The sequence below is a fragment of the Drosophila eugracilis genome, unplaced genomic scaffold (assembly GCF_018153835.1).
Source record: "Drosophila eugracilis isolate 14026-0451.02 unplaced genomic scaffold, ASM1815383v1 contig_2154, whole genome shotgun sequence".
Classification (NCBI taxonomy): Eukaryota; Metazoa; Arthropoda; class Insecta; order Diptera; family Drosophilidae; genus Drosophila; species Drosophila eugracilis.
In genome coordinates, this window is record NW_024573038.1 from 3,994,056 (window position 1) to 4,011,716 (window position 17,661).

Below are 17,661 nucleotides of genomic sequence, written 5' to 3' on the forward strand. Positions count from 1 at the left end.
ATTCTGCTTAGATTTTTTTCTGTGCAACTGAAAGTAATCCTAACTTGACAACATTCTTGAGGGACTTGCTACTGTGGCAGCCCCTCTTCCCGACCCTCCCCCCTTGCTCCGGTTTGCCCCAATCCCCTCGAGAATTGCATGCAAATGCGCATGTGGCACACAAATCCCCTCCAAACATGCACACACGCACACACAGTTGCAGCAGGGAGGGGGTGATAGGGGCTGAAGAGGAAGACGCAGCAGAGAGAGCTCCAAACATTAATGCTCTCTCTCTCTCTCTGTCTTCCTCGCGATTACGTTTGTTTGCCATTTTTGCGCTCTCTCGCAAAGTTTTTCGCAATACCAGCGGCAGAGAAGCAGCGGCAGCAACGTCGTCGCCGCCGTCGTTGATTCAGTCGTTCAGTCGGCGTAAGCGAGTCGAGCGAGCGAGCCCCATTCAGTCCGCCGATTTGCCACCACCTCTCTCTCTCCCCTCTCATCGCTCTTTTGCACCTGTGCAAGTGTGTGTTTCTCGTGCGGTGCGTGCTGTTGTGCGTGTGTGTGTTTGTGTGCGTGAGAGGTGCACTAGTGTTGGTGCATCGGTGAGTGGGGCGCGCGCGCGCTTTTGCTTGCCGCAGCATCGCAGTCGGCTTCGCAGCCAACGTTGGCGTCGTCGTCGACGCTTGTTGTTCGGTGTTTGCGCCTAACAAACACTCGCAGCGGTTTTTGTGCTGACTTTAGATTTTAGTTTTGCTGATACCGTAAGAGATAAATGACGTGCCGCGGCGAGCGACGAATTAGCGGCCCAAAACAGAGAAAACAGAGGAACAGAGAAACAGAGAAAACTCAACTCAGTAGCAGGCGAAACACAAACAGAAATACCAGAGAAACAGAAGCAAGCAACAAGCAAATGTTTGGCCCACGAGCAAACATGTAATATAATAGCTAAAATAGCAAAATGTGTGTTAAGTTTAAGCCAGCAAGTTAGTCTAAAAACGTCCACGATTAGTGCAAAAAGTTCAAAATGTTATAAATTTTCAAAATCAAACAAATACCTCAAGCGTTCAGAAGTAACAAGAAACAAACAAATATATAAACAAACAAACATCGAACCGAGTGCAAAAACTTAGTGCAATTTCTCTAAGAAAATATTATTAAAGCCCCAGAAAAAGCCAGACATAAGAATCATGTCTAAAGTGTAAAAGATTGCGTATACGCAATATCGCTGAACCCATTAACGCAGACATCACGCATACGCCGCGTCGTGCAAAATGATTATGGTGCAACATTTGGTGGCCGCCTCGGCGCACAACTTCGCCAGCCAGGCGGCAGCAGCCCTTGTCAATGTGTCCAGCTCCAGTTCCAGCTCTAGTTCCTCGAGTTCCTCCTCCTCGTCATCCTCGCTGTCCCTGTCATCCTCCTCCTCCAGCTCCTCGCTATCGTCGGCCACGCCCACTCCAGTGGCCTCACCTCTGACGCCCACATCGCCACCGCCGGCAGCTGCCGCGCCCGCAGAAGCCTCACCGCCTGCAGGAGCTGAGTTGCAAGAGGAGCAGCAGCAGCCCGTGACTAAAGTAGATCCGGCGTTAAAGGACCAAGATACAGCGGAAAAGAAGTCGCAGAAGGTGGAGGAGGATGTTAAGATTAAAGGGGAGGAACCAGGTGCCATAGTTGATACCGAGTCAGTGTTGGCGCGGCAAAGTCCGAGTCCAGTTGCGTCCACCAAAGTCCCTGAGTCACTAGAAGAGATTTCCCCCAAAACGCCTCCCGCTAAAGAGGACGACGAGGAGTCTGAGTCTGTTGCCTCGGACTGTCGCGAGTTCAAAGTGCTCTATAATCACCTAAGGCAGCAGCAGCATCACCAGCATCACCATGCCCCCGCCTCGCCGGACAGGACGCGCAGCACCCTCGACGATGTGTCCAAGATCCTGTGGGAACGAAAACAGCAGCTGCAGCGTAGCTCTGTGATTACTGCGGCACCCACTATGCTGCAACAACAGCATCATCAGCAGCCGATGAGCGACATCGAAGACGAGGAGACGCTAGAGGACGTAGACGATGCTGATGCGGATGTGGAAGCGGATGCCGAGGACGAAGAGCTGCTGGAGCAGTACCAGGATGGCTATGACTCCCCGCTGGATCTTTCGCTTGGTGGCGCCTCAAGTGCCGCAGCTTCAGCAGCCGCAGCAGCTGCTTCTGCCTCGGCAGCCAGTCGACGACGAGGACGCACTTACTCCGGCACGGAATCCGACGACTCGGCGCAGTGTGAGCGGGCAAGGATGCGCCTCAAGCCAGAACGCAAGGCGGAACGATCGGCGGCCTACAAGAAGAGCTTGATGAAGCGATACTGTAAGTGGCAAGCAAAATAGAAGTTCATAGATAGAAAATATTATTTTATTTTGAATTTTTAAATTGTCAATAGTCTTTTCTGAAACTCAAGAAAGATGCATTAATAATTATTTAATATCACCCAAAATATTACTTAATGTTTCCGGCAATTCTAGGTTGTTTTAATATTAAAAAAAAAACATTAAATTCGTACCATATTATTCTCTGAAAAAAGTCATAAATCGTAAAAGGCACTATTTTTTTAAACCCATTTAAATTCTTGATCAATTCCCAATGACTATTAGTTTTTTATTTATAAAATTGTCAATTAAGTGGCGGTGAGTCAGCCTCCCGAGCTCGAACTCCCCCATCTTTCGCTGGGCAAAATTGTGAAATGTCAATTTGGCAACAAGCATGAAATGTTTATAACGAAAACAGAAAAACAATGCACACAAACAGAGTCGGGCAGCCTGAGGCGAAATAAACATTATTTAAAATAGCGCAATTTCCGCCGCCGGCGCTGCGTTCAGAAGCGGTAGAAACGAGGCAGAGACAGCGGCGGTAGAAGCGGCTGCGGTAGAAGCAGCGAGTCTACGTCAACGGCTTCGTAACAGTTTCCTAACCCACCTCAACAATTTTATTGATTACTTGAGGCGGCAAACGCCACACAGAGAGCCAAAAACCAAATCAAAAAAAAAACAAGAAAAAGAGAGCGGCCCCGTCTATAAACTATTGCGCTCAGCTGGCTGGGTTTCTCTTTCAGTGTATTGGTATCCGTATCTGGCTCTCTGCTGGCTGCATTCGCTAGTTTGTAACGCGTATCTCTTGAGTCTGTCTGTGTGTGTGTGCCTTGGTGTGGAATAGTTTCCCAGTCACTTGCTCTAAAACTGCCACAGCAACTCGCCAACTTGCGACTGGCAACTGCTAAATGAGCTGGAGACTCCGACTTGGTCTTCTGTATCTGTGTTTGTGTATCTTGCACTTGCTACATACCCACCTAAATATATATATATACATCTTAATATATATATATATATATATCTGGTAACCCTAGCCAACAACTTGTTTCCTCTATTTGACTTTTACACGGGGCGTCGTCGTCAGCAAAACGACTCCCGGGCTGCTGCCTTCACTTTTGCCGAAGTTTACCCCACTTTAGTTTGGGTTTTCGCTTTGATTTTGTTTTTGATTTTGGCTCGGCTGGAGCTGTAGCTGTAGCTGGAGCCCTGGGCTTCGGATACACACTAAAAACCCGCCACACAAAACGCTGCCTGCCAATTGCAGTTCTTGGCCAAGTGGCTGGCGGAAATGCTCCTCTCGCTCACATCTGGCCAAAAGTGGTAACCGCCAACAGATTTATGCAGTGTGGGAATCTGCGATGGGGGAAAAATGAGCTAGCCAAAGCGAAGCCTTCTTGAAGATGGCAAAAACCGAAAGTGGGGGAATTTGTTATGTGTAACATAAAAAGTTAAAGGAAAATAAACCTTTTACTTTTTTCAATTACCAATAATTACTAAAGTTGTGTATTAAGGTTTTATGAGAAAATTAAAGAGGCATATAAAAGTGCTTAGATGCAATCTTAATCGAAAGAAGATTACAGCTTAAGGGTTAGCTAATGAGATGGCTAAGTAAATTTGCATTTTATTAGCAATTAGTCTAAATAATTTATATTTCATTAATAGTTAAATAGTTATTTAAGTAATTAGTGAGTGAATTCTTTTTTTTACTTATTAAATAGTTTTAAGTTCATTTAATTGGTTTTCCTTAAATGCTCCTAACCCTATCGATGTTATTCGTTTAACTTAATACTGATATACTTAATTGATCTTTTTAAAATGTATGCCAATCGATTTGGCTCGATTCCCTCATAAATCGAATGACTTAAAGTGATTGGGAATAGGTAAAATACTGAACTGGAACCCCTCTTAGCCGTTGCGCTCCAAAAAAACTTGCAACTTGTGTCGAAATATCCCCGACAGTCCGTAAATCTCCGGGGCTTCCTTTTCTCTAGACTCCATTTCAGACGTATATTATTTATTTTTCGCACACAAATTCCTAGATGATATATATTTTCCGCTTGCGACACGACACTAACATTTTCATCTTTTATTTATATGGGTTTTAACCTTTTCTTTTTTCGCTTTTTTGCTTGCTGTTTGTGTGCGTTCCTCATGACTTCATTTTGTGGGCTTTGTTTTGGTTTCTGGTCTTACCTTCAACCTTTCGACGGCAGCAATATTGAACCACCCACACGTTGGGGCGGCAGTGGGGGCAACTTTCAATTGCGACATGCGGAGAGCGGTCGGCTCTCTTCACCGACATCGCCACTGCCCCCCTTTTCCTCAGCGTTTCTTTACATGACAAACCAGCTTGGAGCGTCTGTGTTTGCTCACTCTTTGCATTTGTATGTGTGTGTGTGCGCTGTGGGAAATAGTGAAAAAGAGCGCCCCCTCCGAATGCCGCCCACCGCCCGCCACCCAACTCAACGCTCTGTTGCTTTTTTTCAGGCCTAACGCAAAACATTTTGAGGTAGGTTGGGAATAGATTGGCAACAACTGCGCGCACACAAACATACATACAATCGCACACACACACATATACACATAGAGAGCGTGCGCGGAAAAACTTAAATTTCTCGTTTCGTGGCAAGAAATTAGCAAATGATTTTCCATTTTTTCTGTTTTCTGCCTTTTTTTTTTTCTTTTAACCCAAATACGGCGGCGGCGGCGGCGGCAACGGCGATTTTTTCGCATTAGAATTATGTAAGCCACTGCCCCATATAGTAGGCCTAAATATATATATATATATCTTTCTCTGACAACGATTTTGTAATCGGTTTTGCTCTCCTCATAATTGGCCAACTGGAGGTTCTGCTCACTTGTGGCTTATCTCCTTATCGGCAGCCAAGGAGAGACACAAAGTACTCGATTCCTAGTGGCAGGGATTATGTCACTGCCCGGTACCGACGAGCAACGTAACTCAATTACAAAATCGGATTAGCAAATTCAAGAAATCGAATTGAGCAAATGCAGCTGATGTGGCAGCCATATGGTCAGTGGACAGCCGAGTGCAATGGGTCGGGTCAAGGCCCAAAACTTGTTGCTGGGAAATTCGCGACAACGAGTCGTATACGTAATTCGCTGGCTACCTAGAACTTGCTGTGCTAAACAAAAACTTCCGTTTTCGGAGCTCATGTTTATGTTTTTTTTGGTAAGCCTACTTCGAAATATGAGAAAAAACCTACACATAGAATAGTGGGGTGTATTTATGACTTGTACTAAAAGTTTTTACAAAAACTTAACAGAAAATGGAAAGTCACTTTATCGATAAACTAGATATATGATAAGCTAGTTTTAATTACAATAACAATAAAGTTAAAAACAATTAAAATCTAGTTTTAAATACATTTCTTGTTGGTATTAATTAAATATTTAACATATAATACCAATAATTTCCAATTATTTTATTTAAAAACCATAGTTTCTGCTTAATCAGTAGACTATTTCTAGAATATGAACATGTTCATGAGTAGCTGGTTAAAGATTAATTAATTAACTTGAGAATACCCGAAGAGAATTATAAATGTATTCACCTCAAATTAACACCTGTAACCGCATAGAGGCCTGGCGCGTGACCAAAAGAAGGGTTTTTCTGTCTGAATAGAAAGTGTTAATTCAAACAGAAGCTACGAGAAGTGACACAATCTTTAACTGTCAAAGGAGTTAAAAATACAACAAAATAATAAACAAATAAAATCGAACAGGAGGCATTTCTAATAAATTAGAATGCTCATGTGAAATGCCAATATTGTTCAAAATCATTATGAAAGAATTATGCAATATTAATAAATAAATCATTTATTGACATTCTATATTTTTAATATAGAATGAATAATTACTTGGCCAGCAAATGACAAATAATTAATATATTTTTAAAACAAATGACAGAGCTGGGGAAAAACGCGTTACAAAATCTCATTGAAGCAATCGCAACAAATTCGAAAGGAATATAAAATCATCTTCCCGGGAGGCAAATGCGTCAATCTATATGCATATTATACCACACCATAAAACAAATAAAAGTACTTAATGACAAATTATAAAACAAAAAACAGATTCAAAAACAACAGAAAGTATATAAAATTACATTATATTTCCTTTTGTGCGATACGACAAATTTTCGAGTATAGAGAAATAGCGGTCATAAAAAATGCAAAAAAAATACAGCAAAAAACACAGAAAAGATCGGAGCAGAATTTCGTATCATTTCTTAATGCGGAAATATTGAAGAAGAATTTCTGTTGTCTATATAAATACGAAATGTGCGTGTGTGTCTGTGTATGGATTTATATTAAATGCATATGTAGCTTAAATAAACATACATTTTTCGTATACGACAATGAGAAATTGCCTGATATGCATATGTCTCTCTGTGCGTGTGGCTGTGTGTGTGTAAACAATGAGAATCTGGTGTCTGTGTAAGCAATGTGTCTTTTGCTGGTGTGCGTTATCCGCGAGACCTTGAACTTGAGACTGAATTTCCAAAAAGCGTACACACACAAACACACACACAGGCGCGAAAAAAGCGAGAGAACAACAACTGGCTTTTATTCTGGCCACCAATACATGAGCAACCTGTGAAAGCAGCGACGCTGGCAGCGGCATAAAAGCCAAAATAAGTCGGCAGAACAGGAATTTAGAGAGCGACAGAGAGTCGAAGAAAGAGAGAGAGGAAGAGAGAAAAAAAAGGGGAATGGGCTTGGGGATCGGGAATGGGAACGGGAACGGGCATGGAAATGGGAATGGGAATAATGGGGATCGTGCAAAAACGAGGCAGACGGAACCCGAAAAAACGCATATATATATATATGTATGTATATATAAAATTGGGGAAGAGACATTCACACCAACAACAAATACTACAATTGCCAAACAAACACATAAATTATAATATTTAAATATAGAACTTTTGCGTTGTTGTCGCCCGTTCCTGTTGATTTTGTTTTTTCGGCTCTTTGTGCATTTTACTTTCAGCCTGTCGCGAATGCATTGGAATTAACTTCAATTTTTTGGAAGAAATTCCACCACACCCATAACTCTATTGTCTTGTTTTGTTTTTGGCACTGCCATAAATTGTATTATTATTATTATTGGTTATAAATAAATAAATACATTTTGATTCCGGTTTGGCGCATTATTGCGCCGCACAAGTGAAATTATCGATACAAAACAATTTCCAGTTTGTTGTTGTTGTCGCTTTTGGTTTTGGCCATTCGGGGAATTCGGGTGGCATCCATCATTTGTTTTTGTAATAGTTTTTGTTTCTGATGAATAGAATTTGAATATGTTTTTTGGTGGTAAACAACTAGGGCAAGGCAGTTTTATGATGGATTATTTTGCAGGGAGTCACCTATTAAATGTATACGAAATGCAAATGCATGATAAAATATTTATTACTTGTAGATTAACTAACTGAATTATTAAATGAATAGGCAATCCAAAGAAATATTACTCAAATTGCATTAAAAAAGAACAGCAAAAAGTTCACATATTCAAATGCTAATATACTTAATAAAAATATAAAACACCTATATTTTATTAGCTGCAAATATATCTTAAACATTTACAACCAAATTTACGACACACTTTCGAGTGCCAATAAAATGCCAAACGCTATTTTCCGAAGTAATTTGATCTGTCAAACCAAAAAGCCATAATCTCAGACACCAGCAAACTCCAAAATATACAATTTCATTTGCCTACTTTCCACTGATTAATGTCAGATGAAAATACGTTATATATATGATAAAGTCTGAGCTCAATAGGTAAATCCCCCAGTCAGTTTTTGGCCCACACAAATATTCACTTTCCGTTTCTTACCAAACCGCCCACAACAGTTCACAAAACGTCGGTTGTGTTTTGGGCACATCGAAAAATAGGCCAATAACCAAAATGCCATAAACAATTACAAATTGTTGCTGTGTGCAATTGTTGTTGGGCAGACAGGCAGGCAGGCGGGCAGCTTCTACGGCTTTCGGAAATGCTACGTAAATTGTAAACAAAATTCAAGCACCTCGGATGACGCCTTATCCACACCGCACCGCAAAACCAAAGTAAAAACAAAAAGCATATCGGCTTTATAAGGCAAACTAATCATGGAGGTAACAAGCAGCGATGATGGCCCGTACCTACATTGACCTACTATTGCCGCAAATGCTGAGCTATCCGCCGGAATTGTGATGTAACTGTCCCAAAATGCCGTGCACATATCAACGAGCCAGTTCAAGTCCAAATTCGAAGTTGAATTCAACAAAAGAAATATAGCAAAACCCACCAGCTCACATGCACATGACTTTACCGTTAATTTCTTTGACATATCCATGTGTGTGTGTCTTATTTTTTGTTTATTATTTTTTGTTGTTTGCCAATTTTGCTTTGTTTTCTCGTAATATATTTAATTTTGTTCGCTTTTGTTGTATTTCTGTCGGTGTTTTGTCGGTTGGTTAGTTTCTGCTGGTTTTATTAGACCGCATTTTTAGAGGTCAGCGCACATTTGGCGCAGCATTGCAATGTTTTGTAGACTCAGTTACCACTGGCTATTTGTCTTTCCTTCTGCCGTCTTTCTGTTTCTCTTTCTCTTTCTGTTTCTATTTGTGTTTGTTTATGCACCATTAAAGCTGAACCTCTGGCGGTCTGATTGCCTGTCTCTTTTATACCACGGGGGAGCCACACAAAACAAGTACAGTGAAAGCTGGGTATGTAAGGGAGGACTGCTAATCATCCTCCAGGAAATCTAAATTCTTCGCCTTCCTTCCGCTGCCCACCTAGACGTATGCTTAATTTGAACGCTCGTATATTACTCATACGACTAGTATGCCGTACAGGAAGTAACCGCACACGTTTCGTTTGAACAGACATAAACTATTTTACCAGGAATAAATACAATAATCTTCATGTGAATTTCTAGGAATTTTCTAGTGGCAATATCCAGTTGTAAACAAAATATTAGTAATAGGCTTTTCGTAAATTGTTGAAAAAATTTTTAAATTTTTGTGTTAGGTAAGTTTCCAATGAATATTTCTAAGGGAATTTATGTAAAACATCCTTTTTTGAAGATTTACGTCTTTAAATACGGAACAAATTCATTCTTTTATTAAATATTTTTATTTTTCTATTTTTAGTTTTTAAAAATTTAAAACTAAACAGCTTAATAGAAAAATACCGACATGATTAGCTTTGTAGCTTTTTTCGCATAAATCTATTTGCCTTAAATTTACTTGGACATTTCCATGTCACTGGTTTGTCATTGAGAACTTTACTCAAATCAACATGTTGGCGGCCACCTGCAACAAATTACGCATACGCCGCGTATGGCGCAGTAAAACACAACACGTGAGCACTTCCCCACGGAAAAACTAAAAGAAAAACGCAGACAAGCGCAAATAAAAAATCGACGCAAGTGACGGGCATTTCCGACATTTCCACTTCGACAAGCGATTAAAGCCCCAAGTAAATAGAGGGAAATTCTCGCAACGAAAACTTGGCGAAAATAATATTTATAATTTCCGTTAAAAAGTTGCCGCTGCTGTTGCAGTAGCAGCTAAGGCTAATTGTGGGTCTTGGAGGGGGTGGTAGGGTGTTTTGGGGAGGAGGAGGAGTTGGTTAACCAATGCAACCGCACAGCTGTTTTGTTGTGGCGCGATTTCCGTCACGACTTTGGCTTTTTATTTTTGTGGGTAAATACGCTTTTGTGCTGCTGTGGCTTTTGAATTTTTTACATATCAAAAAAATATGGGTATATATAAATATATATATATATTTTTACATGCTTCTCATTCACCCACGACGAGTGGAGCGGCGGGCGGCAATCAAAACGAGACGGCTACCTCGTACAGTGGGCTGAAATGACTTAAATAGCGATGTTGAATTAATAACTTTAAAAATATATGATACAGAATTTAATATTATTAGTGTTTTACATTTACTTTTCATTTTATTTTAATTTTACGCAGTGGTACTTTTAAGTTAAACAAAAACGTAAAAGAAAATCAATTTCTTAGTAAACGCAAACTATATGTTATAAAGCAAGGAAATATAATATTTAATCATTTTATCAAAGATGGATCATTTTACCACTATATAAACCCATTTTAGCCCACTGTGCGATGTCGGCTGGGCCGCCGTGTATTTAAAAAGCTGTAAAAAGCACTCGCACACAGCCGCAACATGCAATAATGCAGCCAGCAAAGCATAAATTGTAAACTCGTCGCCGTTGCCGACAAGCCTTGACCTGATTTCTCTTCCTCTCTTGCTGCCACTTGTCTGTGAGTGTGTGTGCATGTAATGTGAGGGTGTGTGTGTGACTATCGGTGAGAGTGAGTGTGCTTGCAAGCTTCATTGCTCCGCTGGCTTTGACGTTTTCCTGCACACTGCAGTTGCAGTTGGTCTTGTGTGTGTGTGTGTGTGCGTACCGCTTGACATTCAATGCAATTTTTTTTGCCTGTGCTTATTTTCATGCCGCTGCGGCTGCTGCATGAAATAAGTGAAAATGCACTTTTACTTTTCAGCTGCAGCAGCAGCCAAAGCAAAGGCACCAACAACTACGAGCCAAAGGAAAGTGAGAAGCTAATTTGTTGTTGCTGCTGCCTTTCCTCTGCCGTTGTTTTTAACGGTTTTGTGAGTTCATGGCTCACCAAATTGGGGCATTTCAATTGTTTCGTTTTTCGTTTTATTCGTTTTCCTTTTTGCATATTTCGCTTAACATGACATTTCTATGAAATTATGATGCGAATTTTTGTATTATTAGCTCGTTGGATAGGCATTTTGACAGCTGTGAAGAGGACAGGGGCGTAGCCAAGTGGGGTTGCTTGGTGGGCAAACACCAAGAGTACGAAAAAATAAGAGTGGGCGAAGGCCCTGCAAGTATTCCGTGATGAGGCTATGTATTCGTTTAATTGGGACAGCCAGCAGCTGAGCAACTGGGAATTTCAAAAAGTTCACATATTTCTGGTGATTGAAGCAATCGCAAAATTTAATTTAAACTGATGTTGCTGAAGGATGTTTAATTATTTAGCTATTACCTTTGATGACAGTTGATATAATGCACATGAAGTTTTTGGGCTTATTAAAGCAATGTTAATATTTAATTAAAGTTGATGTAGCCGAAGGATATATATTTATTCAAGGATTTAAAGTATTTTTAGGTTAGTTGTATAATTTCCAATCTCTTAAATATTTTTACAATTATGTCAGATTAATATATATAAGAATAAACAAGTTTAAGGCTAAATCAAATTACTTTAGACACTACACCCTTTTTGGTAACAGAATTTTAAACAATCTTTCCTCCTTCTTAATCGTTTCAGACACTGAAATTCCTATTGTCAAACAATCGACGAGTCCGGCACCGCAGCAGCAACACCAGCAACAGCAACACCTGCAGCAGCATCAGCAACAGCAGCCGCACAATGCGACCAGCTTTGCCGGTGCCACCGCTCTGCTCCACATCAAGACAGAGCAGAATGCTCTACTCACACCGCTCCAGCTGCAGCAGCAGCAACAACAACAGCAACAGCAGCAGCATAGCTTACATGGTGCAACAGGCAACGGTGGCAGCAGCAACAGCAACAATGCCCACCAGCAGCAGCAACCGCTGGCCATACCGCACCGCCCGCTGCTACATAATTTGCTCAGCGGCGGTGCCATCCACAATCCGCACCACAGAAACTACACGACGGCCACAACAGGTGAATATACACTAAGCCAATTTTTAATTATTTATTTTACAACGGGATTCAATGGAAAACTTGATCTTAAAAGGCATTTTGAAAATATTAAGATTCAATCGTTAGCAGTATCATAAATTTAATCTAAAGACAATTTAATTTAACTTAAAGCGGTAAAAAAGATTTACATTGTTGTGGAAAAAATACCAAAAAATGCCAAGTTAATTGTAAAATTATCAAGTTTTTCTTTGAGTGTAACTAGTAGTGAGGCGAGCGTGTCCAATAGCAAGGTGAACCACTGCACACGCCCTCGACTCAATTCGAGCCATATCGATTGCTAATTGCCCCTTTTTCTTGGCTCGTCCTCGCTCCGCATCGCCATGTCCCGTTCGCAGGTTCATTTCCGCCCAGTCCCGCCGACAGCGGCGTCTCCGACGTGGACAGCTCCAGTTCCGGCGGCCAGCCCTGCGCCGATGAGTTGAAGGCGCGGCTTGGTATGCCGGCGGCCACTTCGGCGTCGGCAGCGGCCGCAGCAGCAGCGGCGGCAGCGGCAGCGGCACACCTGCACACGGGCACCTTTCTGCATCCGAATTTATACCAGAACAACACGGCGAATTCGCTGAGGAACATATGGAATCGCAGTGTTGGGGGTGAGTATACCAGTATGTCTGAGATAAACGTGGCCAATTCCAACTGTGTGGCTTAAGGATTTCTTATAGACTCTTTTTGTATTAACACAGCAGACAGAAGTTTCATTTACTTTGTTACCATTAGTAACAAAAGCGTCAAGATCAAGAGTATAACTTATGTTCATAGATTTAATTCACACAATTATTTTAGGGATTTGATCTCAGCTTAGAACGGTTTTATCTTAGCCAATTAATCATATGACCTAATGAGGCATTTGCATTTTGCAATCTACCTGAAGTAGGTATAATCTGTTGCATACATAATGCACTCCTAATCCAACTTACACTTTTTTTACAAAAATGTCAGGCAAACAAGGCGCACACGCACACACACACATATTCGGTACATTCAATTGCAATGAGATTGTGTTGCACTCGCTGCTTTTATGCTCTCTGCCAGCTGTGTGTGTGTGAGTGCGCGTTGCTGTATAAAAATCTGTGGTCATCGACACATTGCCTTTGCGCAAATTGTGAAGGTCACAACGACAACGACAGCAACAGCAGCAGCAACAACAACAACAACGGGAGCAGAGCCAATGTGGCAATAATGCTGCTCTCGCGCTCTTTTTATTTCTCCCAGAGAGAAAGACACAGAGCCAGAGCACAAGAGAGAGTGCCAAACACCAACGCAAATGCAACAGAAACACGAATGAAAGACACGAGCCACACACGAACGGCACAGCGTCCGTTGCTCTCTGTGCAGACTTTCCGTGTGTTGGTGAGTGTGTGCTGCTCACTTTTGTTTTTATTCAGTCTTCCCTCCTCTCCTCTCAGCCCACTCTCTCCCAGCCCCACCCCCTTTGCTCCCCTTTAAAATGGACCATCGAGTCCAAATCCAAATCCACCGACTGCCAACTGGCTGAGCCGCGAAATTGGGCAACGGCAACGCCGGATGTAAAAAAAAAACTAAACTTACTAAATAGCATTCAAAATTATACCTGTGCCACCGCACAGCAAAAATAGCAGAAACCAAAACAGAAACGGTGTGAAATAGTCGCGAGCGATCTGCGATCTGGATACCATGGGGCAGATCGGGTTGCTAGCGAACAGATTCTTCAGGATATGTTCTTTAAATTCAAAACAAATCATTTTAAATGTCAGGCAGGTTGAGCTATAAATCACTCTTCCCAAGTTGAGATTGCATGGTTTTTTTGTGTTATAAATTTGGGTAGGTTTTTGTGCACCTTAAGCTTGACCACAAATCATTAAAACGAAGAAATGTTTTTAAGTCACCTGAGAATGATCTTAAAGTATTCTGCAGTATTTTTAATGCTATTTATTTCACATATTATTTACCACATTTTTTTAAATTAAACATTAAAATAGTTTTTATAGAAATCCTAATAATATTTTTTTATAGATAATTTAAAAAAAGTCAAAATCTTGTGTTAAGATTTTTCATTTTACGAATAATTTATTGAATCTTTTAAGGATTTCTTAATGATACACACAGTTGGATAAGATCAAAAGAATGACTTTTTGTTCCTGGAAAAAAGTTTAAGGAACCTAAAAGTTATAGGATTCGATAATACCCTCTACTTTTTATTTATCTAATCCATATTTTGTCTTTTAACCTTACAGTGCCCGATAACTACTATGGAAGCAGTGGCGCCGGAAGCGGGGGCGGCCAGGCAGGTGGTCCAGGAAACCCCCAAGCGCCGGGCTATCTGACAACGTCCTACTTCAACGCACCGACAGCAGCAGCGGCGGCAGCGTCCCAGCGTGGTACCACCATCAACGGCTATCATTCCCTGCACCAGCAGCAGCAACAGCAGTCGCAGCAATCGCAGCAGCAACAGCAACTGGCCCACCAGCAACTGTCTCACCAGCAGCAGCAGGCGTTGCACCAGCAACTGTCGCACCAACAGCAGCAGCAGCAACAACAACAGCAGCAACAGCAACAGCAGCAACACCCGCACTCGCAGCTGAATGGCCCGCATCCGCACTCACATCCGCACTCCCACCCGCATTCGCACCCGCACGCGGGCCAGCACACGCATTCCACAATCGCTGCAGCGGCTGCAGCAGCAGCAGCTTCCGTCGTTAGCAGCAGCAGCAATGCCGTAGCAGCGGCGGCCATGCTAAGCGCTAGTGCAGCGGCAGCGGCAACGGCAGCAGCGGCGGCGGGCGGATCCCAGAGCGTTATCCAACCGGCGACGTCCAGCGTCAGCTATGATCTCTCCTACATGCTGGAACTGGGCGGCTTCCAGCAGCGCAAGGCAAAGAAGCCGCGCAAGCCCAAGCTGGAGATGGGTGTAAAGCGACGCAGTCGAGAGGGATCCACCACATACCTGTGGGAGTTCCTGCTGAAACTCTTGCAGGATCGTGAGTACTGTCCGCGCTTCATCAAGTGGACGAATCGGGAGAAGGGCGTCTTCAAGCTGGTCGACTCGAAGGCAGTGTCCCGTCTGTGGGGCATGCACAAGAACAAGCCGGACATGAACTACGAGACGATGGGAAGGGCGCTGAGGTACTACTACCAGCGCGGCATCCTGGCCAAGGTGGATGGCCAGAGGCTGGTCTATCAGTTCGTCGATGTGCCCAAGGACATCGTTGAGATCGACTGCAATGGCGTCTGAAGAGGAGTGACCTGAGGAGGCCTGTATATATATGTAGTTTGATTCCGAGAGCGGATCGGACTGGAATGGCAATATAGGTTCTGGGGGAGGGGTAAAATCAACCGGCTAGCGGCAATAGTGGCTGAAAGCCACGTGAGGTAGGGTTTTCTTTGTACATGCGTTGAGTTTCTTGGTTAGCCAGAGATAAGCATAAGTTACACCTAGCTATAGTCCCAATACCCGTACATAAACGTATATATATATATGAGTATATATATATATATATATATATTCACACCCTGTGTCCTGTACCCTATACATACACCCAGCTAAATCGGCGGTAAATAATGATCTATTCATTGGCGTTAGTGTTGTACTTGTAACTTGTAATTTTATCTGTAAACTGTAACTGTAATGAATATTGTTATTATTGGTTATTATTATTATTATTATTAATATTATTATTGCTATAGCTATGGCGGAAGGACAAAGGACGAAGGACGACCGAATTGATTAATATTGATATTCGATAAATGTGTGTAATATGTAAATGAGTACGAACCCCTATAGCTGCAAGAAATTCTCTATCTCCATTGATCTAAATCTAAATCTAAATTGAAATCTATATGTATATGAGTATGTATATGCCTAGCCTAATGCCCTTTCAACTGTCCCCCAGCCCCCAGCTGCCCAAGGACAAACACAGTGCAGAGGATATAACTTTACATATATAGATGATATATATATATATGCAGATCTGAACGATCTGCGTGGGTGTCTGTGCTTGGGCTAATTGTTTTTGTTGCTTATTTTATAAAAGAAAAGAGAGATGGAAATTTATTATTTCATAGTTTTAGCTATTTTTACGATTAATTTAGGTTATTTATTTAAGTGTTTCTCCAGCTAAATCCCTTAACTTCCCCAAACAACAACTACAAACAAACAAAAACAAACACACACACATCCTAACTGGAGCTAAGAACCCAGAAAACTGGTGGTCTAAACTTTATTGTAATTATTATTTGATAAGTTTTGTATATTTACAACATCAACAGCAGAAAACAGCAAAAACAGCAAAAAAAAAACTCACAGGATAAACCCGAAAAAAAGCACTCCTTGAGCCATCGTTTAAGCAGTCTTAGAACACCAAACCAAACTCAACTCTTTTTTGATCTGATCTGAAATTTATTTATAAAGCATAAAGCTAAACTATCGTATTCTTGTTAACGTCACACTGCCACAAATCGAAACAAGCCTAACACATAATGGAACAGATCTGAACAGATAACCAAACAGATAACCGAACAGATATTCTGAGATACTGACCCATAGTTTCAAGCGATACTGCAACCGCAATCCTCAATGCAATTATATACCGACAACTTCTACGATAACTTTCCAAACACTGCCCAAAACGTGCAATCTCTTGAAAGGAAACCTTGAATAGGAAAAGAGAATAAAACCAACTCCTAGTTCTTTAATCTATTTCTTTAATAGTTGCGTTCTCTAAGTACCTTTATCTATTATTATTATTATTATGTGTACGTGAAAATGAAATCTACAATATATCATTTTGTTTATGATGTTTGGTGATTGATGATGCAAATAAACAAAGTGAGTCTTGAGTTCAACTCTGTTCATTGTAAACAATTTTTTATGATTATTTTTTATTTTTTAAATAAAATTATTATTTCAATTTGTGCATGCGTTTTATTTACACACAGCCAAAACCAGAAAAATCCCAGACGAAACACAAAAAACAAAAACGAAAATGTAGCACGTAAGCAAAAAAAAATATGATACAAAGATATGAAACCCGCTACAAATTTGGAATCTAGATATACCTCCCATGAAAAGTACATAAAGTTGCATAAGTTAAAGTATATTCAAAGTCTATATAGGATAGTCGAGCGAGCGGATGGCAGATATTTAAAGTCAAGATCACATATTTTAGATAAAGTCGATTTGGTGTATTTTGTAGTTCTAAGACACAATATATAGCATTTGACACCATTTCACGAGGTCTCAGTTTATGAGGTTTCCCCACAGATCATGGATTTATATGTATGTCTATTTATTAGCTTAGGACATCGCATCTATGTACCATTATTACCTAGAGTAAATCAGTTATTAGTTATTAGAGAATGAATATTACAATGTTATAAGGATGCTAGCTATAAGGACACCCACAAACAGAAACAGAATCGAACCATATATGAAAAAATCACAACTTGAGTACAACGAATTCGGTAAACATGAATCTGAGCCACAATCCGAAGAATGCAGCTTTAAATCGAGATAGTACTTCTTAGTTTGAGATTCGGAAATCCCCAGAAAGACTTTCTTTCACTTCGATAGCCTAAAAATAGTTGGAAACTCTTAG

The 17,661-nt window shown here is 41.1% G+C and overlaps 1 protein-coding gene across 2 annotated transcripts in view; it reads left to right on the plus strand.

Moving 5' to 3' along the window:
- Nucleotides 1-16,974, plus strand: part of LOC108108545 (ecdysone-induced protein 74EF) — a 44,595-nt gene extending 27,621 nt beyond the window's left edge. Inside the window, exons 1-4 of one of the 2 annotated variants that reach the window (XM_017216619.1) lie at nucleotides 752-2,328; nucleotides 11,672-12,052; nucleotides 12,427-12,681; nucleotides 14,302-16,974. In XM_017216619.1, coding sequence (XP_017072108.1) covers nucleotides 1,251-2,328; nucleotides 11,672-12,052; nucleotides 12,427-12,681; nucleotides 14,302-15,299 — 2,712 coding nt within the window. In that variant the 5' untranslated portion in view covers nucleotides 752-1,250 and the 3' untranslated portion in view covers nucleotides 15,300-16,974. Of the gene's footprint in view, nucleotides 1-751; nucleotides 2,329-11,671; nucleotides 12,053-12,426; nucleotides 12,682-14,301 lie in introns of those variants that run through there. The other variant, XM_017216620.1, reaches the window with a different exon arrangement.
- The last annotated feature ends 687 nt before the right edge of the window (nucleotides 16,975-17,661 follow it).